Raw genomic sequence first — 20,044 nt, 5'->3', positions numbered from 1 at the left:
CAACATGGCCAGCTATGTATATATATATATGTAATGAGGAATAAACTTCTTGAGACAAATACGTTTGTGTATTTTGAATTGTGTATTTTTCAAAATACACAAACAACCATGCTGGCAACATGGCCAGCTATATATATATGTAATGAGGAATAAACCTCTTGATGCAAATACGTTTGTAATCGGTTTAATACTTCAAACGTTTCGCCGTTTAGAGCTTCGTCAGTGAATGAAGATTATGAATACAACTGATTGGTTTATGTAAAAAACTTAGTACAATAGTGGAAAGTCAAGGCTCGTTAATTTGATGGTGTTAATATATTTTTAGAGTTCGTCCAATGCAGGCATTCATGACGTTCTCATGCTTGCGAATTTCTAGCGCTTCAATGGTTTTACGCGTGCGGATGTCGTGGATGTTCCTGTGGAGGATTTCCCAAGAGATACCTTGCATGGATGGTTTGTTGTGATTGATCAAATGTGAATAAACCGTCTGTTTCACCATTCTGATATGTTCTGGATCCGACAGTTCTAAACGGCGAAACGTTTGAAGTATTAAACCGATTACAAATATATTTGCCTTAAGAAGTTCATTCCTCATTACATTATCTATCGAGGTATGGCTACACCCTTCTTCTTCTGTATAAACACAGATGTAATACCAGGTGAGCTTTAGAACGAAATCACGATATCTTCACAAGTAAAAATCACACGTTTTATTTATTTCTCAAGCATCTTAGCGGTCCGAAATTGTAAATCCTCGAATGTGATTGGCAAATCTCGCGCGCTACAGCGGCACCGCTCCAAGTGTTGCATATGAACCAATTGAATTTATGCTTTTGCTAACCAACAATTTATCAATTTGTTTTGCTGTAACTAAGATGTCAAGCGCTTAAAAGTAAAATGACGACGGTTCGACAGTTTCCACCTTTTTGTCATCGGATTATTAAGTACCATTTAATAAACGAGCAGCAGTGTTTTATCGCGTTTTAAACCATGAGGCGAAGCCCAGTGGTTTTAGAACCGATAAAACACTACCTGCGACTTTATGGAACAGCTTCAAAAACATTCCACAAAAAGAGTGTCCCTCTGGAGTCCAAACAAAGGTTCAAATTGTGAACGGAGAATATTGGCATACAAGAAAAACAAGCTATGCCAATATTAGTATGCTTTACATATATAATTCTAATGAGTGTTTTACCAGTTCTTAAAGCTCGTGCACGTGACGTTTATTCGGTGACCTGATAGGCTGTTTCGTTCATGAGTTTTTTATGATTTTGAAGCAAATATTTTTAACTGAATGTATGCGAAATTTTCATGAAATTGAACTAGGACTTGAAAATGACCATAGAACGGTGGAAACTCCATTTTTTATCGTTTTCTTTTATAACTGACTGTTTATCGGTGAAATGTCTAGGGTTTCCCTGCCAATCGAAAAGACTTTTGAAGACAATGAAGAAGTGACGTCAGTAGTCCTCATTCGATTTTAGATCACCCAGTAAGAAGGGAGCTTTTATGGAGAGTTTCCTTGATCAACACCTAAATAACGTATCTCTCTCTTTACATAACAGAGCATTTAGGTTTTTTCTCCTTGCCATATGTACTGTGACTTCGACTTGCGTTAGAGGAATTCGAAGGATATTGATCACTATAAGCCGTGGAGGAAGATCGTCTTGACGTACTGGCGGTGTGGGGTGATGTACCTGAATACGATGATGAACTATAGTGACTGGTATTCCAGGTTGGTAAGTTCGAAGGGGATGGCCTCGAACTATAGACGGCATTTGAAGTTGAAGAAGAATAAGGACTTGAAGCTACACGTGATACAGCACTGGAATAAGAGGCAGCCACGCTTGATGCCGTATTAGCTGATATTGGGTAAGAGGCATTCGAATAACCAACACTTCCAAACTGTGCTGACGTCCTCGGGCCATACGCGCTGGATGATACTGGATTGCTTGAAATTTTACTGCTGGCATGCGCAGTAGTATGTGTTTGAGAGCGTTGTGTCTGTAGTGGCGCACTTGAAGCTTTGTTGACCTTCCACGGAGCAGGGGTTGGCTTTGCAGGTTGCTGCTGATAAACGCCTGGGTATCCGCTGTAGCTTGTTTGTCGAAAAGCACAATACTCAATGATATACTCTGGGTAAAACTGGTCTGTGTCAAAGACAACAAAAATACTTGGTGACCCTGTGTTATCCACACAGCAATCATAAAGGTCGCTGGCGGGATTACTTGGATTCTTCGCAGGGGGTCTACGATAACTGGACTCGCCCTTGGTATAAGATCCAACAAGAACTTTGGCAACGAACATGAATTGGGAAGAGTTGTCGTCTTGTGAGGCGTACGAGTCGCTATACGAAGAATTCAATGCGAAATAGCTCCCCTCTCCGTATTTGGTCGCGTTCTTTCCGTGCAAACGCCAGTCGAAATTTTGCTTGCAGATAGCTTCCACAGCATTTGGGCTTGTTCCATGAAACAGTTGCTTCTCGTTAATCGGTGCTTTCCTTTCTGCTGACATGTTTTCTTTCTTCCTAAAGAGTAAAGTACAGATTAAAAAACGATAATTACGTAATAAATCGACCAGTAAATTTGTTTTGGTCGCCTTTCTATAGATTTCAAAGAAAATGCTTCAAACTTTAAGCTCAGTTGGACTTAGAAGCAAAAGCCGTCATTAGCAATCATTATTTTACGGTGTAAAAGGCTAATGTCGAGGTCGAAGTGTAATCAATCCTCAGTTCCTATGCATCTTTGACATTCAAATCATACTTTTCTAACGCTGGGCATTCTAATCCTTAGGTTCTTTTGCGGCTAATTCTAAGGAGAATGGAAACTTGCAAAATCGAAGGGAGATGGCTTTCACCAACCCTATTCCTGTAAGTTCAATAGTTATACCAAAATAACTAAGAACTGGAAACTGAGGATTCAGTGCCTTAAGAAACTGAGGAAACCGGAAAATTACCTTTGATATTTCTCCCACATAAACGAGTTTTGAACGCGTTCAATCCTTAAGATCTCCACACTCTTTTTGATTGACTTCCTGAAAAGTTTCTCCACTTCTTTAAATTCATCCGATAAAGAGGACAATGGAACACGTTTATATTGTGTCTCGGATGACATTGAAGACCAATGCGATGGCAGCTGAAGAGTTCTTGTCTTTTTCTGTCGTTGCTGTTTAGCAGGTAACATGGTTTTAGACCTATCAAATAAAAAATCAATAACACCTTCCTTTCCATCATTCAAGATAAGCTCAAATGAGGATCATTATGTAATTAGCTGAACCTCTTCCAAGCTCGTTCTGAACGGTTTATTGCACGTCATTTTTCGGCAATTTCAAAGCTGCTCTAATAGTAATCATAGTAGTTAAGCATGATTTATTTTTATTTACAAACGAACAACTTCGGTCAGGTTTAGAAAGTTATTCTAGTTCCAAACAGCAACCTCATCCCCGGGGTCTTCTCTGAGATTTCAACATGGTGACTTCGTGCATCTGAGGGTTTAGTGAATTCTAAAACTGCTGTATAATTTTGAAGGCAGGTAGGATTTTTATTTGTCTGCAAATGCGCAAATTATCCTTTAGCACTTTTAGTTTGTTACATGTAAACTAATCACGACCAAATCACTGAGTTTGGCTGTAATTTCATCGCGATAAGCATGGCGAAATTCTTCTTAGCCGAATAGATTAATTCATTTAATTAAGAGCTCTCGGACATCCACAAACACGTGTCGTTTAAAGTTGAAACGAATTTCCAATTGACTGTGTGAGTCGGTAAAATTCCAGCAACAACTAGCAGTTGCCCGTCACACCGGACTTGGGCAAACTATGACCAATGTACCATGGGTGCGCTGTCTATACTGAGACTTCTGAAATCAAAATGAACAACTAAATGGCGAACCTTTGACACTTGTAATACAATTGAACAGTACCTCTTCATCACTTGGATATCATCTCTGGACACAAATTTCTCAGGTCGTCGTCTTACGTTTCTTGTAGTGCCGTATTTCACGTTTGTTTGGCTCATGTCGGATTCTGGAACAAAACTCAATCTGTAATCTTGGTCAGCAATCCGAAACCTGAATCCATGTCGTTTGCTCAAAAAGGCCTCCTCTACAGCTTGCTGTAGATTCCTCCCCTACAGTCATACAAGAGCATTCAGTGTGTACATTGGTACTCTTCAACGGTTCGTAGCTTTTCCAATACTAGTGTGCGAAGCGAACTTTAGCAATTTAAAGTGCTACTATAACCAAAAAAATTATTTTTATTTTTATTTAAATTTCAAAACTATGTTAACTAAACACTACCTGACCCACGTTTTAAGCCTTGATTTCAAAAAGACACTTGTTTATTTTTACCTGAATTTTCCTATTTAATTGTCCGCCATTACTAACTTTAAAATCTTAAGAGAGCTGGATCGAAGAGAAAATGACCTCAAAGACTTATTAGTTTAAGAATGCAATGCGTGTGTACGCGGCTGAATTGATATGCAGCCAGGGAGTTTCGGGCTTTCAGACTTTTAAACTCAAAGTAAACAACCTTTGGATAAAAATCAAAGCTCAAACTTTTGCCAGTCAAGTCTTAAGCAATCACACTTTCAAAATCTAAAGAACAAAAGAAAGTGATTTTTTTTATCATAGTAACACTTAAAGTTTGTAAGAGGCAATTGCTTAGATTGTCCACTTAAGTGCGAGGATTACTTCTACGTTTCGTTATTCCAACACTGACACGGTGTTAAGGTCACACAGTAAAATTAACGAGTTACTGCTGCCACAAAGTTGAGTTTGTCTTGCCTTAAATTTAATGCCAAGTAACTCTTTAAAGCGCTAAAGAGCAAATGTAACAGTAAAAGGGTCGTCATGTCCTGTTTAGAAGCTAAAGATTTACAGTATGATGAGACTTCGAGTATTTGCGAAAGCTACGTAGTTGATCGGCTTGTGCCTTACTTCGTCATTTTGTACATTCTTCATGGACAGAGGAGGGGTACTCAACGCATAATTTCGGTAAATACCTGTTCGAAAGGAAGGTGGGCTACAACTTTCGAACTCAGGATTTCGCGGAACCCTAAGATTTTGGACATTTTTCTGAACAGATTTCCCAGGTATTTCGGAAAAGTAGAGAAAAGTCTGAAAAGAGCGTAGAAATTTCGAAATCACATTGAAGAACGCTACAATTTTACTGAGCTAAATAAGAGTCAACTATAGGAAAGAGCATAAAATTTAAAGATTTACAACTTTACAAATTTTCGCCAAAGTTTGTTTGAGAGTCATATTTTAACCAAACGTCCCATTTCACGAAAAAATAGGACGACTGCGTAATGTAACGTTTTTCACCAGACCTGCCACCATTGCTGGGACTTCAAGCCACCCTGAAGTTTCTACAGACCTGAAGTTCCGTCAGCATATCCGAAAAGATAAATGTAACTTTTAGGGCAGCTTCAAACACACTAAACAAGCTTTTAAAGCATTGTTGTAACTATTTTAGATAATGCTGACAAATTTTACGACATCCGGTCGTTGAGAGCCCTTGATCATGTGCAACTTACCGCGTGGTCAACATCATACTTTCTCCAAATATCATGCTCGTCTTTCCAATACCAGATCCACTGTGTAGCTGTGATGTTGTCTGGGCCAAATACATAAGAAACAGTGGAAAGACGCCTCAGAGTTGCTACTGCATGAAAATCATTTTCTATGAGCAAGATCTTGTTATCTAGCAAAATACTGGCGTCACAACCCTCGACGGCCGAAAGTGGGTATTCCCTAAAAATAAAACGAAAGCAAAACGAAAGTTAGTTAGTTTAAATGTAATTATTAACTTGCCATTAGATAGCAAACACTCCGCTCTATGCTTACTATACCTCTCCATCTCCCAGTCCTCGGTTTCTCTATACAGTGGAGAGTAAAATGAATGAGGCGGCTGCAGCATGGCTACGCTTGTGCGACCGGTGCATTTCTAACTTACGAATTTAAAGTAAAGGCTTTTTACAACGCACTACTCGCGTCAAGTAAAATAACAATCTACAAACAGGATTTTAACAATCAAAAGAAAAGAAACTTTCCTTAAAAAGGATTTCACGGATTTGATTGCTATGCTCCAGGATAAAAGAGCCAACTTAGCGCTGGTAGCAGGCCTTACCTCTCTAAAGCAATCTGAACGTCAGTGACTTCGCATTGCTCCAGACTCACATCACAATATAGTTTCTCGAGTTGTACGTTGTCTCCGTGCATAAAACTGGTCCATTCCCCAAGTATGTTGTACTGCCAGTGAAAAGGCAGAGGACAGTGATGCCCTTGACACTTGAAGCTCTTCTTACATTTGCTGAGGAGAAAATCTGAGCAGATGGGTGCGTCTGGCTTATCATCATGAATGTGCCCTGTTGATTTATACACAAGAAAGACAGCTTTTTTGTCGACTTACAGGGCATTAAAAAGAACGTACATCAACCATGTACCCAAGCCAGTGGAAAGGGCTAAGAAACAAAATAAGAGTACTGTCAACGTGTAAAGTTCAAGGCCCACTTCAATCCACTCTAATCCATTCAGATACAATAAAAAAAAAGGGTGTTCCACCTTGACGCGGTAGGCATCAAGGTCAATTTAACATTTGACCAACATTCTTTCCCCAAACGTTGAACGGATGTTGCGCATATGTTGAGAGCAAAAGCAATGAAGGCAACACTTTGATTGCGGGGAACTAGGAACAAGAAACCAGACGTCACATTGAATTTTATCACCAATGAATTTTATGTCAATGAGCATGAGTACGTGCTACAGTTATTGAACAGAAAGTTCGAACGGTTTCAAGGCCATTTACGATTTCCCCGGAGAACAAAGGAAAAGTTGAATTCATCACGCAAAAACTTTAATTCAACACTTTTTAAACGAGCTTTCGGCAGTCGTACGTTGCACTTGCAACAATTCTAAACGACTAGTTCAAATGCTCCCGGCATTTAGTTCAATAAAGCGTTGCATGCATGTTAAAACAATTTAAACAGTCCTTCAGCTTTAATAACTTCAAATTTTTACGATAAAAAATCACAAATCTACCATAAATCTAATGTATGGTAATACTGAGCTAAAACGCCCACGCAAGCAAAAAGGACTGCACTGGTCATGATTTCTAAACATTTTAAAACAGGATCCGTTTTTTTTTTCAAAAGAGAAGGATCAAGTCACCGACACACTTTTTAAAATACGTTGTAAAACTAACCTGTGTCCTTGCTTTTCGTCGAATCATTGTAAACTAACACGATTCTTTTAACTGTATCGCGGTTCAGATCTTCCAGCTGATAACGCTCAAGGATTGCTTTTGTGTGGAGAGTGTGCATGGCTGAATCATGTTTTAAGTCGCACTTACTGCCCTCGCTGCAGCCCTCACTTCTCAAATATTTGTTGCAAATGTGTATTCTGTTGCACGCATCGCCTCGATCACATTTGCCATTGTTGTACTCTGCACAGACTTGAGGAGTCGAAGACAGCACAAGGTTTCGTAGCTCCTCGTCAGTTAACGCATTCAGATTAACCTCAGACAGCAATTCTTTGTTCCTCTCATCTTGGAAGTGGTGACTCTTCGGGCAAGTCGCTCCATAACTGCAGGAATCAGTAATGTACTCTTTGCAGACGTGTAAGTAGGAGCAGTTCTTCGTTTCGCACTCTCCATGATAAGACTTGTTGTAACTCAAACATAGTCGGACCTTCGAAGAATAAGCAGTTACTTGCAAAATCACACCCCGGTCACTCTCACTGATCCAAAAACTGCCTTTCCTTTTTCGAAACCACTTGTCGATATTCTTCATTTCATGAGGAAATATATCTGTTCGTTTGGAAATCACAGAAAAGGGAACGGAGCACTGGTATTCTTTGCAAAGGACCTCGAAAACGTTTATTTCCAATGGTTCGTTACTCGGAACACTGATCGCACCAGCAACTCTCTTTAAAGGAACGGGAATAATCTTGCTTTTGCCATGATTCTGACTGGCTACATGGTCACAAATCAGGAGCATCTTGAGGATGAAGTTAGCGTTTCCTCCTGTGAATTTCAGATTGTACCTCTTCAGTGTTGAAGCTGTGTCAGGTTGCATGAACGTATCTTCGTGCATGAGCTCGCAATCTAGATCTGAGCATGCTTTCCTGACAAAATCTTTGCAAATGTGAACTCTTCCGCAGTTAACGTCAGTACAGGCTGCGTCGTTGTATTTCAAACAGACTTGAGGCATTGACAGCTGTAAGAGCTTGCGCAGCTCTTCTTGTGTGAAACCGCTCAACTTCAGTTTGGAAATGAACTGGCGTTCTTCATCGTGACGAAAGGTGTGATTTCTCGTACATGTAGCTCCAAACCTGCAGTAACCAGCTATGAAGGCACGGCAAACATGGAAATATTGGCAATCCTGCTTCGAGCATACCGGATTAAAACACAACCGTGCCTTGCTAAAAAACACACTAACCTCAAACACTTTGTCTTTCTCTTGTCTGAGCAAAAAGCTATCCTCTCTTGCTTTAAACCAACCCAAAACTACTTCACATCCGGCAGGAAATAAATCTTGTCGTTTGGAGATGGTATCAATGGACACGGAGCCGTTGTATTCCTTTAAAATGCAATCAAAGACTGCCTTCTTCTTGATAGTACTTGCTTTGGCCCCCTCCACTGAACAAGAACTGGATTCGGAGAGTCTCTGCTGCTCGATTCCAGTTGATGTTACGCTTTCCAAAATATTCGGTGTCCAATTCTGGGGTGAAATTGTTTCGTGGCAATTACTTTCAGGGATCTTGGCTCCCCATGTCTCAACTGGTTTGGCTAAATCGTTCAGATTTTCCTTGGGAAATTTCCTGCCTTTAGCTAAGTATTGCGGACCAATCGGAACCAAAACGTTACTGCGAACAATTTCGATTGGCATGGAAGGATGCGGTACAAGATCAAACTGCTTGAGAATGTTCTTGTTGTGATTATCAATGAGGTTGTGTGACAAGGAGCAAGCACATAGAGCCCCTTGGACTTCTTTAGAACAAACGTGAAGATAAAAACATTTATCCAAGTTACACTCGCCTTTCAAATACAATTGACAAACCTGAGGTAGGCTCCAGCCAACGATCTTTGTGATGGTGCTATTAGAATATTTGTCCATTCCGAGCATCTTTGTTTTCTCTCGATTCTCGACATCAAGAAAATCATGCGAACGCCCACAACTGTGACCGGTGCAATGCCCTTCAATAAAGCCTTTGCAAATGTGCCAGAACTTGCATTTTCCTTGCGGATATCGACATGAATTTGTATCAACATACTGTATACAAATTTTCTTCTTCAGTTGGATTCTCACGCCTTCGATGTCGCCATTGCCTATCACAACAAAAGGTGCATTGCGCTGTTCTGTAAGCCATTTTCTGCCCTCAAGATTTGATTTTGTGCTTCCTAACGGTGAGGGGTGTGTCAAAAGCACAGATAATTCGACAAAACCGCCACTGTTGCAGATATAATTGAATACTTTCTCCGGCAAAACGTAATCCGCCATCTTGGTTATTGACACAGCTAGAGCTACAAAGAAGAAGTTGAATAATAAATGCTTGCATAATTCAGGTGACTGGATTCCTAGAAATTCAATCTCTTACACAACCATTACATTAGAAGAAAGGTATGCAAAACCGTGAACTATTTCGAAAACCGTTGTTCTCGTCCCCGAGGAACTTACCAAAGTAAAATGAAATGATCCCAGCAAATTTTTTTTTTGCGTGTGGGCATGTGTAAACCACGTTTGCATTTTGTCAGTAAACACCGTCGCGTCCGTCTATATCAATATCGGCCTGATTGTACAGGGACTAAATTGGATAGAACTTCGCTAAAATTACGAAGGAAAATTATGAATTCGCAGTTGAATACTCACGTTTTCCGTTTTCCACAAGCAGAATTTCAAGCCTCCGAACAAGTGACAAGTTAATTCTGACTAAAAGCACGTGCAGCGCCGTTATTTTGCTTATGAATCTCCGTTTTTGTTCTCGTTAATGTTGCCATCGTGGATGTTATTTATCAATTGATCCATGAGCGCGCTTTTGATGTGAGATGGTAAATGGCTAAAGAGGTGGTAGTATCCAAAGCACTCAAAAGATCAAAAACCAAGCACCCTATTTGCCATTACAAGATCGCATTAACAGAGGCAAAAAAAAAATGAATTTGTTATTGTTGATAAATATAAAAATCAACCTTTAAGTAAAGGAGCGTTTTGTCCATTGCAGCTGTTATTTTTTTCTCGAAATGTTTCACGTATATTATTTTAAAACTAGGGGTTGCTAATAGCAAGTTAAGTGCTGCGAGGGGACGAACGAAAATACAACAGCAACGACAAGACGTTTTTTTTGCACAACCATACATTTACAAAAAGTAATGCAATAGTAAACTAAAATTTAGGTGGGATGTTTTCTGAGTTACATTGTCATGTAAATCAAAGGAAAATGAAACACCACAAGCGCTCCAAGCTCAGTGTCAGCATGGCCGACAAAAATATAAGGATTTGTATGGGACTTCCGATAAAAAGCTTTACAAAATAATTATATGATATGTAAAAAATCTCAATTAAAAAGCCTAACCTTATTGTCATCGTGTATAACTTCCTTCCTGTGTGGTTATTTTCCAGATCCGACGCGATTTGAGCCATTTTTCAATTTTTGGGTTGTCAAAGGTTATAATAAAATCCCGGCAGGTATATTTTGCAGGTTGCAGGTTGCAGGTTGAAATTTACCGTGACTGTTACATGAATAGCTAACCTTAGGCCTAATTAGGCCTAAAAACGTTTCTGTAGGCCTCCTTAGGCCTAAAAATGTTTCTTTAGGCCTATTAGGCCTAACGTTAGCTATTCATGTAACAGTCACGGTAAATTTCAACCTGCAACCTGCAAAATATACCTGCCGATAAAATCCCAAGGCTGGAGACTAAATTCTCAGGTGCCACCAATTTCAAAAAGTCAAATATCCCTGGATAAAATGTTCCCACGGTCACAATTCCACATCACAATCAATTGACAAAGATTCTTAACCTTCACCTCAACCCACTATCAACGCAATAGCAGTCCTGCAAGCGATCTCAGGCGGTAATATTGCAGGAAAACAGCTTTCGAAAGATACGCTTCCACACCAAAGTGGCCACGGCTTCGGAGGGTCTTACGAAAACTAAGACCCTCGAAAACGAAGACCTAAGACCTAAGACAGGTGTCTTAGCTTTCGTACTCGTACTACGAAAGCGAAGACCCCTTGTAAACAGGGGAAGTTACGGGAAAGAACCCCGGGAAAACTTACCGCTAGTCAACCCGCTAGTCAGAGATTTGGGCGCTGACGGAATGTTGTCTCCTCACATTGTTTAGTTTAATTAAACGGACACAATGCGGGGGCGGATCTAGCATTTTTTGAAAGTGGGGGCCGAACAAAAATACTAATCAGCGCGCGTTAGCGCGCCGCGGTAGCGCCTAAGGCGCTACTTTCTAGGGGGTCTGGGGGCATGCCCCTGCAATCTGGTGCAATCTGGAAAGTAAAATATCAGGATTCCATATTGAATAAAATTATAAGTTGTTATAATGATGCATGGTTTGTGACTATTCGCTCCAAAGTCACAACAGCCTTGGAAGAAACGAATGAAGTGTCTGTATACCACAAGTGCGCAGGATGGTGATCTTTACGTCTGCTTTCTTAGCCATTTTCTGAATCTTTTCATGCACTGAATGCGCAAACAATGTTTTTGCATCCTTGCGTATATCTGCCAGCTGATCTTTCACCACGTAAATATGCCTGTATGCCTCAATAACATCCAATGTCGAACCCTGCAACGAACGGCTAAGTCCTACCCTGAATCCAAAAAGATGCTTGGCAGTGTAAAAGGTAGCAATGAACACAGGGTTCTTGATTTGATGAAACAGCACATAAGCACGTACGTGTCACAATGTTATTTTCATTGTAACTAACCAAAATATATATAATTATATATATAGACATTAAGATTTTACGTTGTTACAGTCTCTGTAAAATAGGTTGACTGTAAACAAGTAATTCTCATCCAGTCTTCTTCGTCATTTCAAAAGGATAATATTAACGCCGGTAATGTTAAAAGCTTTTTCGCACAACTTTGGTCATACTATTAGCGAAAAATCATGCTTTAGCTAAAAAAATCAAAAGCTCCAACAGACTGCTTACAAAATTATAAAATTATTGTATATTTTGACAAAAAAAAAATCTCCGACAAACTGAAAGGGGGGGCCGCAGCCCCCTCGCCCCCCGCCCCCCCCCCCCCCCCCCCCCTACACCCGCCCCTGCAATGCCATGATTGAATGTTGCGTGACAGAAAAAAACGTGACATACTAAAGATAGGGTCTTTCGGATAACGAGAAACTCAGTCTGTTAACCCTTTGGTTATAACAAGAGTCCATGTCAAGGTTGTAACCGCTACAAATGTGATGTAGGCATTTTTTTTTTGTCAGTACACATCTTCCAGTTTCAAAACAAGTCCACAATTTAGCCGTAAGTCACATGATGATGCCTGATAGGGGACTAAATAGTTTTACATGTAGGACATAAGCGATTTACTGTAAGTTTCTCCCCATTTATGTCACTCACAAGCTTATTTCTCAGCTTATTGCAATGAGAATATGAAATATCATCAGTTAAGGGGTGGGGGTATATCGCGCTATCGTGATACTTTGACGCATTATTCAGTTATAAGACACATTGAAATCAGTATAAACAGAAACAAAACATGTCATAATAGAAACTATAACTACTTTAATAGATCCGTTATAAATTATGAACTAGAAAACCCCCGGCCACTCCCCCCACCCCCATAGACAGTGCCACTGTTCTTTGTTTGCGTGACTGACGGCGACATTGTACGTGGACTTGTTTTGATACTGGAAGCGGAATAACAAAGGTGTATCGACAAATAATTGTATCAAATTTTTAGTGGTTACAACCAAAGGGTTAACGGACTGAGTTTATCCTCGTTCGAAAGATCCTATCTTTAGTTTCCGTGCCAATATTACAGTAAGCGTCGACGAATGTCACTGTTTTTGTTTTGAGTCACACAACAATCAAGCGTGTCATGGCTTTGTGTCTGTTTAAATTATGCACTATCAATGTTAAGCTGCTGGGGAGGGGGGGAGATCAGTTTTTTTTTGTTCAAATGTCCGGCCTCAGGGAAGTCATCCTGGGTCAAAAAAGTGCAAATTCCTCACCCCAGGGGCATTATTGTTGGTCAAAAGACTGCAAATTCCCCAGCCCCAGCTTCCTCCCAAAAATGCATAGGTAAAAAAGAACAGCAGAAATACGGACGGAATTTGTACATTTTATTTTTTAAAAGGTAACAAAGCAATGACTTTAAAATTTTAAGGACTGTCTCCACTGATACTACTAAACAAGGCAGTACAACAGGGAAATTCTGGTTTCTTTTCATGAACTGTTATGTTACTTTTGTTTACCTTAATTGCCATCTTTTTATAGCTCATGGCCATTATCTATAATAATCACTAATACAGCAAATATTACAGCTAAAAACTCGGTTTCTAAAACGTTTCCGCTTTTAAACTTGGAACTATGCCCTAAAGGACTGACTAAAAATAGAACCACATACTTTGTGAAGGAAAAAACAATATGACATGTTAATTACTTAAATTGTAAACAGGAACAACGGAAATAAAATATTAAACTTAATATAAAAGAGAGCAATATTCAAAAAAGCCCCGTAAGAGGACTTACAGAATTCATTAATTCGGTCTCGTTTTTAGTATTATATAAGCTTGCCTGGAAACAAAATTCACTGCACACAAGGTGAATATAGATGACTGCCTCATAAAAGGCTTTAGAGTTTCAGTCCATGGCGTTCATCGGTAATCGCAGAGAATCGGTTTGCTTCTCATGACTTCTGGGTAATTCCAAAATGGCGGTACTATTTCTCAGTCTTTATCGGTCATTCAAGATGGCGATCCACCCGATTCGCTTAAAATCAAGCGCATGTAAGCGGATCTAATTAGAATGAAATTAACGCATGTATGCACAGGGTCCAGAGGAGATATGTTTGTCGTTAGAGCATCAAAACCCGTCGAAAACATCTGAAATAATGGGTTATTTTGATCGCGTTGACGATCGCGTTACAGTTTCGTTACACATTCTGTATACCGCAAACCAAGACACTGAGGGCTCGCAAGATCGGCTTACAGTATAAAATACGTATTTTATACTGTAAGCCGATCTTGCGAGCCCTCAGTGTCTTGGTTTGCGGTATACAGAATGTGTAACGAAACTGTAACGCGATCGTCAACGCGATCAAAATAACCCATTATTTCAGATGTTTTCGACGGGTTTTGATGCTCTAACGACAAACATATCTCCTCTGGACCCTGAGATGTATGCGGTGATATTAGGTCCTATGCAAAACAGAGAAAAGGCTCGGTTCCCTAGGTAGTCACACTCTCAAAGGAAGCCATTATGCCTCCTCGACGAGATTTTCGATCCAAGAAAACGTTGAATGTTGTTAGTTTCAAAGGGGAAAAGGCTGTTAGAAAGTCGAAGCTAAGTGTTCCAGTTCGTTACTCCATCCAACGAGCGACTGATTCCGCAACAGCATCTCCACTAGCGTCAACTAGCTCCAGTGATTCCTCGCAGCACCCTTACCATGATTTACCCGTTGATTTCGAGGAAGAATCCACCGGCGCTAACAAAAAAGCAAAGGTCCGCAAAATAAAGATCAAACGGAGGCTGAAAGCCTACCACGTTAGGAAGGAAAGACTTGCTGAATCGTGACTTGCTGAATCGTAAATTGGTGTCAGCTTTGTTGACAAGGCATTCTTTGCCCATTGGACAGATGTGTACCATCCCAAAATGCGAAAGAGAAGCCAGTGGGAGATGCCTCCACTGCGGACCAGCTCAATTCCTTTGCGAAGAACACATGAATATTGTGCACGCAGGAGGCAGATCTTTGCATCAACCGGAGATTTGGAAGGTTTTTTTTTTGTGATTGTAGTTTACAATATGATGTTTGTCTAGGCTTTTTTGTTTTTGGCTTCCTTCTGTTTATGTCTCTGTTTTATTAATTCGGTAACGATTGTTAAAGACTCGCTAACGATTCAACAATTGTAGGTCTAGAGCACTCATGATTTTCCCACACATGTACAATATATGCTCATTATTTTCACCCATTCGATTGACTATTTTTCCATTCCCATACTGCAATACGGTTTTGGGAGTCTTTACACTTCAGTGAACTGGATAGCCATAATTTGAATGCCATAATTTTAATTTGAATGGAAATAACCCTCCAAAAGTAACCTAAAAATAACCCTCCAAAAAGAACTGGATTGCAAAAATAGCGAATTTACTGGGGTTTTAATTCACTATTTCCTTTACAATGAAGTTTTGATCAGTCCCCTTCACACAAAAAGTATTGTGACTTCCAAATGGTCGTCACTATTCTCTGTGGTTGTTAGTGACAGCAGTTTGTGACACTGCAATTTTTAATATCATTGAATGGACTTGACATTCTAAAGAGCTTGGTTAGATAAATGACTGGCTCATGATCATATTTATTATGTGTTTCAAAACTTCACAAAACAAGCTAATACAGAGGTTTATTTACTCAGGATGAAAGGTACATTCCCTACCAGTTTGGAGAATGTGTGTGGACCACACCACACAACCACAACCACGGTTATGTGCGTGACATTATAGCTGTGGATTCATATGGTAAGGAAGTTGGCTAGTGTTGAAATATATTATGTAAATTCCACAGCTTGATCTTGTTTTTTTTGTCTGCCAATATTCTCAAAAGAAAATGCCAATTTCATTTTAACCATAAAAGCATGAGTCATGTTTGAAGATTATAAGGATCAGACAAAAGAAGCCAATTGAACTTCCTAGCGATGAAGCACTTGTTTCAGCTAGATTATGTGATTATACCTAATAATGATTACTATAATACAATAATAATTATATTACTTCACTGTAATTGAGGATCCTGCTAATGTGATGAAACAAAGTATTATTATTGTTGTTACTGTAATTATCACTATTACCTTTATTATATCAAACATGGCCCATTCAAATCAAGCAAGTTGAATGTTTTCTTGAGAAACTCAGTCTTCAAACATGTTTTATTATACTTACAGTGAAACACGCCTTACTGTGGGTGGCCACCCAACAAACTTTCACATTTTGGTACAATTATTGTGTGTAAATATGTTGACCCAACAACCCATGCAACGATGTTCAACTTACAACTCTGCAAACTTTGCAAGGAGGCGTGACTGTCAATCAAATTCACACATGCTGATTGGCGGACAATTTGTAAAAAACTTTGTTAGGTGGCCACGGTGAGGCGTGTCGCACTGTAAAAGATCATTTTAGGCGAGTTACTTGGTCATAATTTTCTGTTTAAAATATAATACTGAACATATTAACATGATAACTTCATTCTAGTGGTGATAAGTGTCATATCAGTATGAAGACAATAGTTATTGAATTGCATTTGACTTTGTTAAAAGTGCTGTTAACAAATTATTTATTAAGGATATTATACTGAACTATGAAACCCAACTGTTGAAAAAAAAGAGCTTAGTGGTATTTAAATATCTACAATCCTGATTATGAAGACATTGAAATTATAATAAGTATAGCCAGGAACTCCTTGTGGTCGCATTTGCATTTGCTTTTCTTACTGGAATGGCCATTTTTCCTTTTTTCGCCAGTGGAAATTTTAGCTTTCCTCACCCTCCCTCCCTCCTTGTTAAGTATCTGGTTGGTGCACATGTAAGTATTTCACTGATTGCTTCAGTGTGACATATTTCCTTTTTCATGGTTGCCGCTCGCGGGGTTGCCATGGTTCCCTCCTTCCCCATGGTCAGATCTCTTCCTTGCTCCACCAACCTGTAAGGCACCAGCTTCTAAGCTCATCTGCTGCTGATTAGTTTTAAGGCAATGAAACAAAATAATTAATTTTCTCAATTTTGCATTATTGTGTAACTTAGCACCATGGAACTATTATTGAGTGAGTTAAAATTAACCTTTGCCTTCATCTTATCAGCTAACCTCATACTACATTGCATTCTATAGGACTGCAACATGCCATTAAAATAAAATGCTGTGAGCATGAACCAGAGGCTATAACTTTAGTTAGGAATGGTTTTTGGCCATCCACACCCAAACAACCTCAAGTTGCCTTTGACTTGGGATTTATGAACTTGCTGCAGTACCTGTTCCTTGAATGCAGAGTGTCATTAAAATCAATTTATCAGGCACTGCAGTGGCTGGCTCCGTCTTTGTCAAAAGTGTATGTAAGTATCATCAGAGAAGCTTCATTTTGTTGCTTTGTCACAAATAACACACTACAAGCTACCATTTCCAGGCAACAATGAGCCAAAAATGCCTACATATTATTATTGTTGGCTCAGTACCATAAGTAGGCAGTTTTCTGCTAAGAAGCAATCAAGCAGCTATTACATGTATTCTGATTGCAATGGGCTGGAAAAAAGTTAAAATTAGAAAAGAAAGCTTCATGGCCGATTTCCCTGAGGCATTCCTTCACTTTCCCAGGCTCATGTATTTCGCGTGATTTAAAATTTTGATACCTTTTGTTTTCATTTTATTGAGTGTGTGAGAGCTTGCCTGGCTGGCAAGTGGTCTGAGAGATCAAAGAGAGAGGTGCTTGCCAAGGCATGAAATCTTCTTGTTCCAGACAAGCAGACATCACTTTTCTCAAACCCTGTATCTATTTTTTATATTTGACCAATTTGATTATTTGATTTAATTTTCTAGGTTAAAGATATTTATCGTTTGCTCGTTGGAGATTGCTTTTGTGAGTTCAGGTATATCACCAGCATCTTGAACAATTTGAAGCAGTTCAATCCCTTGCTTGAAAGTGAACATGAATGTCCTGCTTGCCCTAAGGTTTGTAACAGTGTTCCGTTAACATGTAAGTTGAGTTCATTGTACACTGATAACTTAAGAAAAATATGAATAATGGCTATTTGTCGAAATTGAAGCCTGCCCAGTTGTTTTAGTATTCTTGACACGATGCAACTAGTACTAAGCAGTTTTCGTGCACAGAGACATTGCAGTATTTCTTTTTCTTAATTTTTGTTGTAACCTGTAATGTACCTACATGTAACATTTTAAGCTGCATTTAAATGTACAGTACTTTATTCATTGTAAACTTGTAACTTGCATTGTAATGTTTAAGTTCAATGAACATTACATGGTGTAATCTGTCTCTGAAAGTTGTCTTTTTTTAAAATAAGTTTTATAACTTATAGGATATTATTTTCCTCTGTGTCATATGATTAAACATACATTGTAAGTGAAAGTTTCTGGGCTAAAACCTTCTTGGACAGTGATTGAATATTCTAGCATAATAAACTGTCCTAAAATAATTGGGCATGCCATTTAGTAGTAATAATCATTTTGTCAGACATTAAAGCAATGAGACAAAATGGTTAATTTTTTGTTTCACATGCTCTTTTATTTGTAAGGACTTAGCTCTTCCATGGCGTATGTGTAAACACTATTACTGCATTATATTTGAAGGAAGATGGAAGTATATTTATCTCTGTGGATGCCTTGTTTGGTTGCGTCAGGAAGTGCAGTGCCGGAACTAGTGGAAAAGATTCGAATCATGGGGAGGAACTTTTCATCAGTCAAGTGAAAGTGGACACATTTTTGGCTTCTTACAATAGGAAGTCTAACACCAAATCAATGGTACACTTACATGTAGAAGCCATCTACCAAACCCTTGTATTGAACAACAACTATGTGTCATCTTGGAATCAGTTCTGTTATCAGTAATTTGAGTAAATACTTCTCTTTAGATAGTGTTAAATCAATCTCATGATTTGAATCAAGAGAATTAGATATGTCAGTTTTTACTGTAGTGATTTACACTAAATTCCTGATGAAGGACACTTAACTCCGCCTGGGGTGTAAATTCCACCCCTGCCAGTCCCCAGCCTGGATGAAGGAGGAGGGATTGTCTCAGAATTTCAGGTGTAGTTGTAACTAAGGACTTTCTCTGCAGTTTTGATCCATCCAATTCAATCCACCCAATTGAAAGAGTGATCTTTTTTTAGGAACAATGTAACCAGTTCCAAGCAGGGTCTAGTCTACGTTCAAAGAACAAATCCAAGAAGCTGGACGAGACAGCCCTTTTTGGAGCAAGCTGTAAACATGAGGTTCCACTGAAGTTTTTCAGCTTGAAGAGAGGAGAAGAGTAAGAAATTATACAACATTTCTCGTCAATACTGCACAAAACAAATGCCATCCTTCAACTTAGCACACTCACTAATTTTTACATTTCAAGCAGGGGAGGACTTACCATATTCCTTTCAGTATGCAGTGTTTTGTTAATGTAACAAATAATTTATTCCCTTATAGCCCTGTGTCCCAGCATGATGCTTAACAAGGGTATGTAACTCAATCCTGGTTACTCACTTTAGCTTTGCTAGTTGTTTCATTTTAGTGACACAACCATTATTCTTTAACATTCTGCACCTTGCGACATGTGTCCCAATTGTGAGCTACAGTGTAGAGCCATTCTGACATTTGATCATGTGTTACTATTCACCATTTTATTGCAGGATTGGAAATGCAGTTTTTCTTCTCAAGTGGATTAAGGAAATGGTTGATAACAAATCCATCCACGTTTATTTTTTTTATGATATTGCATGCGTATTGGATACACACTTGAGAGTAAGAGTTGCGTTATTTTATTTGCATACATTGTTATTCATCTGTTATCTTCTACTGCATGTTTTTGTTCCGTACATATGTGTATTTGTTCTAAATAATGTTTCTGTCCCAGAACACACACCAGGAGTCAATACTTGATAAGGTTGCTCTTGCAATCCCTGCATTCCACTGCTATGAGCACAAGGTTTCTTGTCAGGTATCTAGAAAGAAATATTTGGACCTGTTATTATGTTAAAATATACCTGTGCTGTATATGTCACTAAAGTAGGTTTTGGCAACATTACCATTGTCTTCCCTTGGTGCTATTATAATTGTAAGAGACCCTTGATTTAAGATGGTACAGTTAATTGTAAGCA

General features: G+C 39.0%; 2 protein-coding genes across 5 annotated transcripts in view; one reads left to right on the top strand and one right to left on the bottom strand.

The window, feature by feature from the left end:
- Window positions 1-695: 695 nt before the first annotated feature.
- LOC138020166 (zinc finger CCCH-type antiviral protein 1-like) overlaps window positions 696-20,044 on the bottom strand; it is a 45,950-nt gene continuing 26,601 nt past the window's right edge. Inside the window, exons 1-7 of one of the 4 annotated variants that reach the window (XM_068867208.1) lie at window positions 10,566-10,798; window positions 7,201-9,519; window positions 6,127-6,364; window positions 5,534-5,750; window positions 3,921-4,126; window positions 2,956-3,192; window positions 696-2,527 (exon numbers count right to left, since the gene is read on the bottom strand). In XM_068867208.1, the coding sequence (XP_068723309.1) occupies window positions 1,555-2,527; window positions 2,956-3,192; window positions 3,921-4,126; window positions 5,534-5,750; window positions 6,127-6,364; window positions 7,201-9,496 (4,167 nt within the window). In that variant the 5' untranslated portion in view covers window positions 9,497-9,519; window positions 10,566-10,798 and the 3' untranslated portion in view covers window positions 696-1,554. The other 3 variants (XM_068867202.1, XM_068867204.1, XM_068867194.1) reach the window with 3 other exon arrangements.
- LOC138020137 (uncharacterized) overlaps window positions 14,421-20,044 on the top strand; it is an 11,457-nt gene continuing 5,833 nt past the window's right edge. Inside the window, exons 1-8 of the mRNA XM_068867167.1 lie at window positions 14,421-14,955; window positions 15,593-15,695; window positions 17,061-17,281; window positions 17,763-17,894; window positions 18,531-18,701; window positions 19,070-19,209; window positions 19,577-19,688; window positions 19,801-19,884. Coding sequence (XP_068723268.1) covers window positions 14,818-14,955; window positions 15,593-15,695; window positions 17,061-17,281; window positions 17,763-17,894; window positions 18,531-18,701; window positions 19,070-19,209; window positions 19,577-19,688; window positions 19,801-19,884 — 1,101 coding nt within the window. The 5' untranslated portion in view covers window positions 14,421-14,817. The remainder of the gene's footprint in view (window positions 14,956-15,592; window positions 15,696-17,060; window positions 17,282-17,762; window positions 17,895-18,530; window positions 18,702-19,069; window positions 19,210-19,576; window positions 19,689-19,800; window positions 19,885-20,044) is intronic.

Source organism: Montipora capricornis, chromosome 2 (assembly GCF_036669925.1).
Source record: "Montipora capricornis isolate CH-2021 chromosome 2, ASM3666992v2, whole genome shotgun sequence".
Lineage (NCBI taxonomy): Eukaryota > Metazoa > Cnidaria > Anthozoa > Scleractinia > Acroporidae > Montipora > Montipora capricornis.
This window is presented reverse-complemented; position numbering and strand designations above follow the sequence as displayed.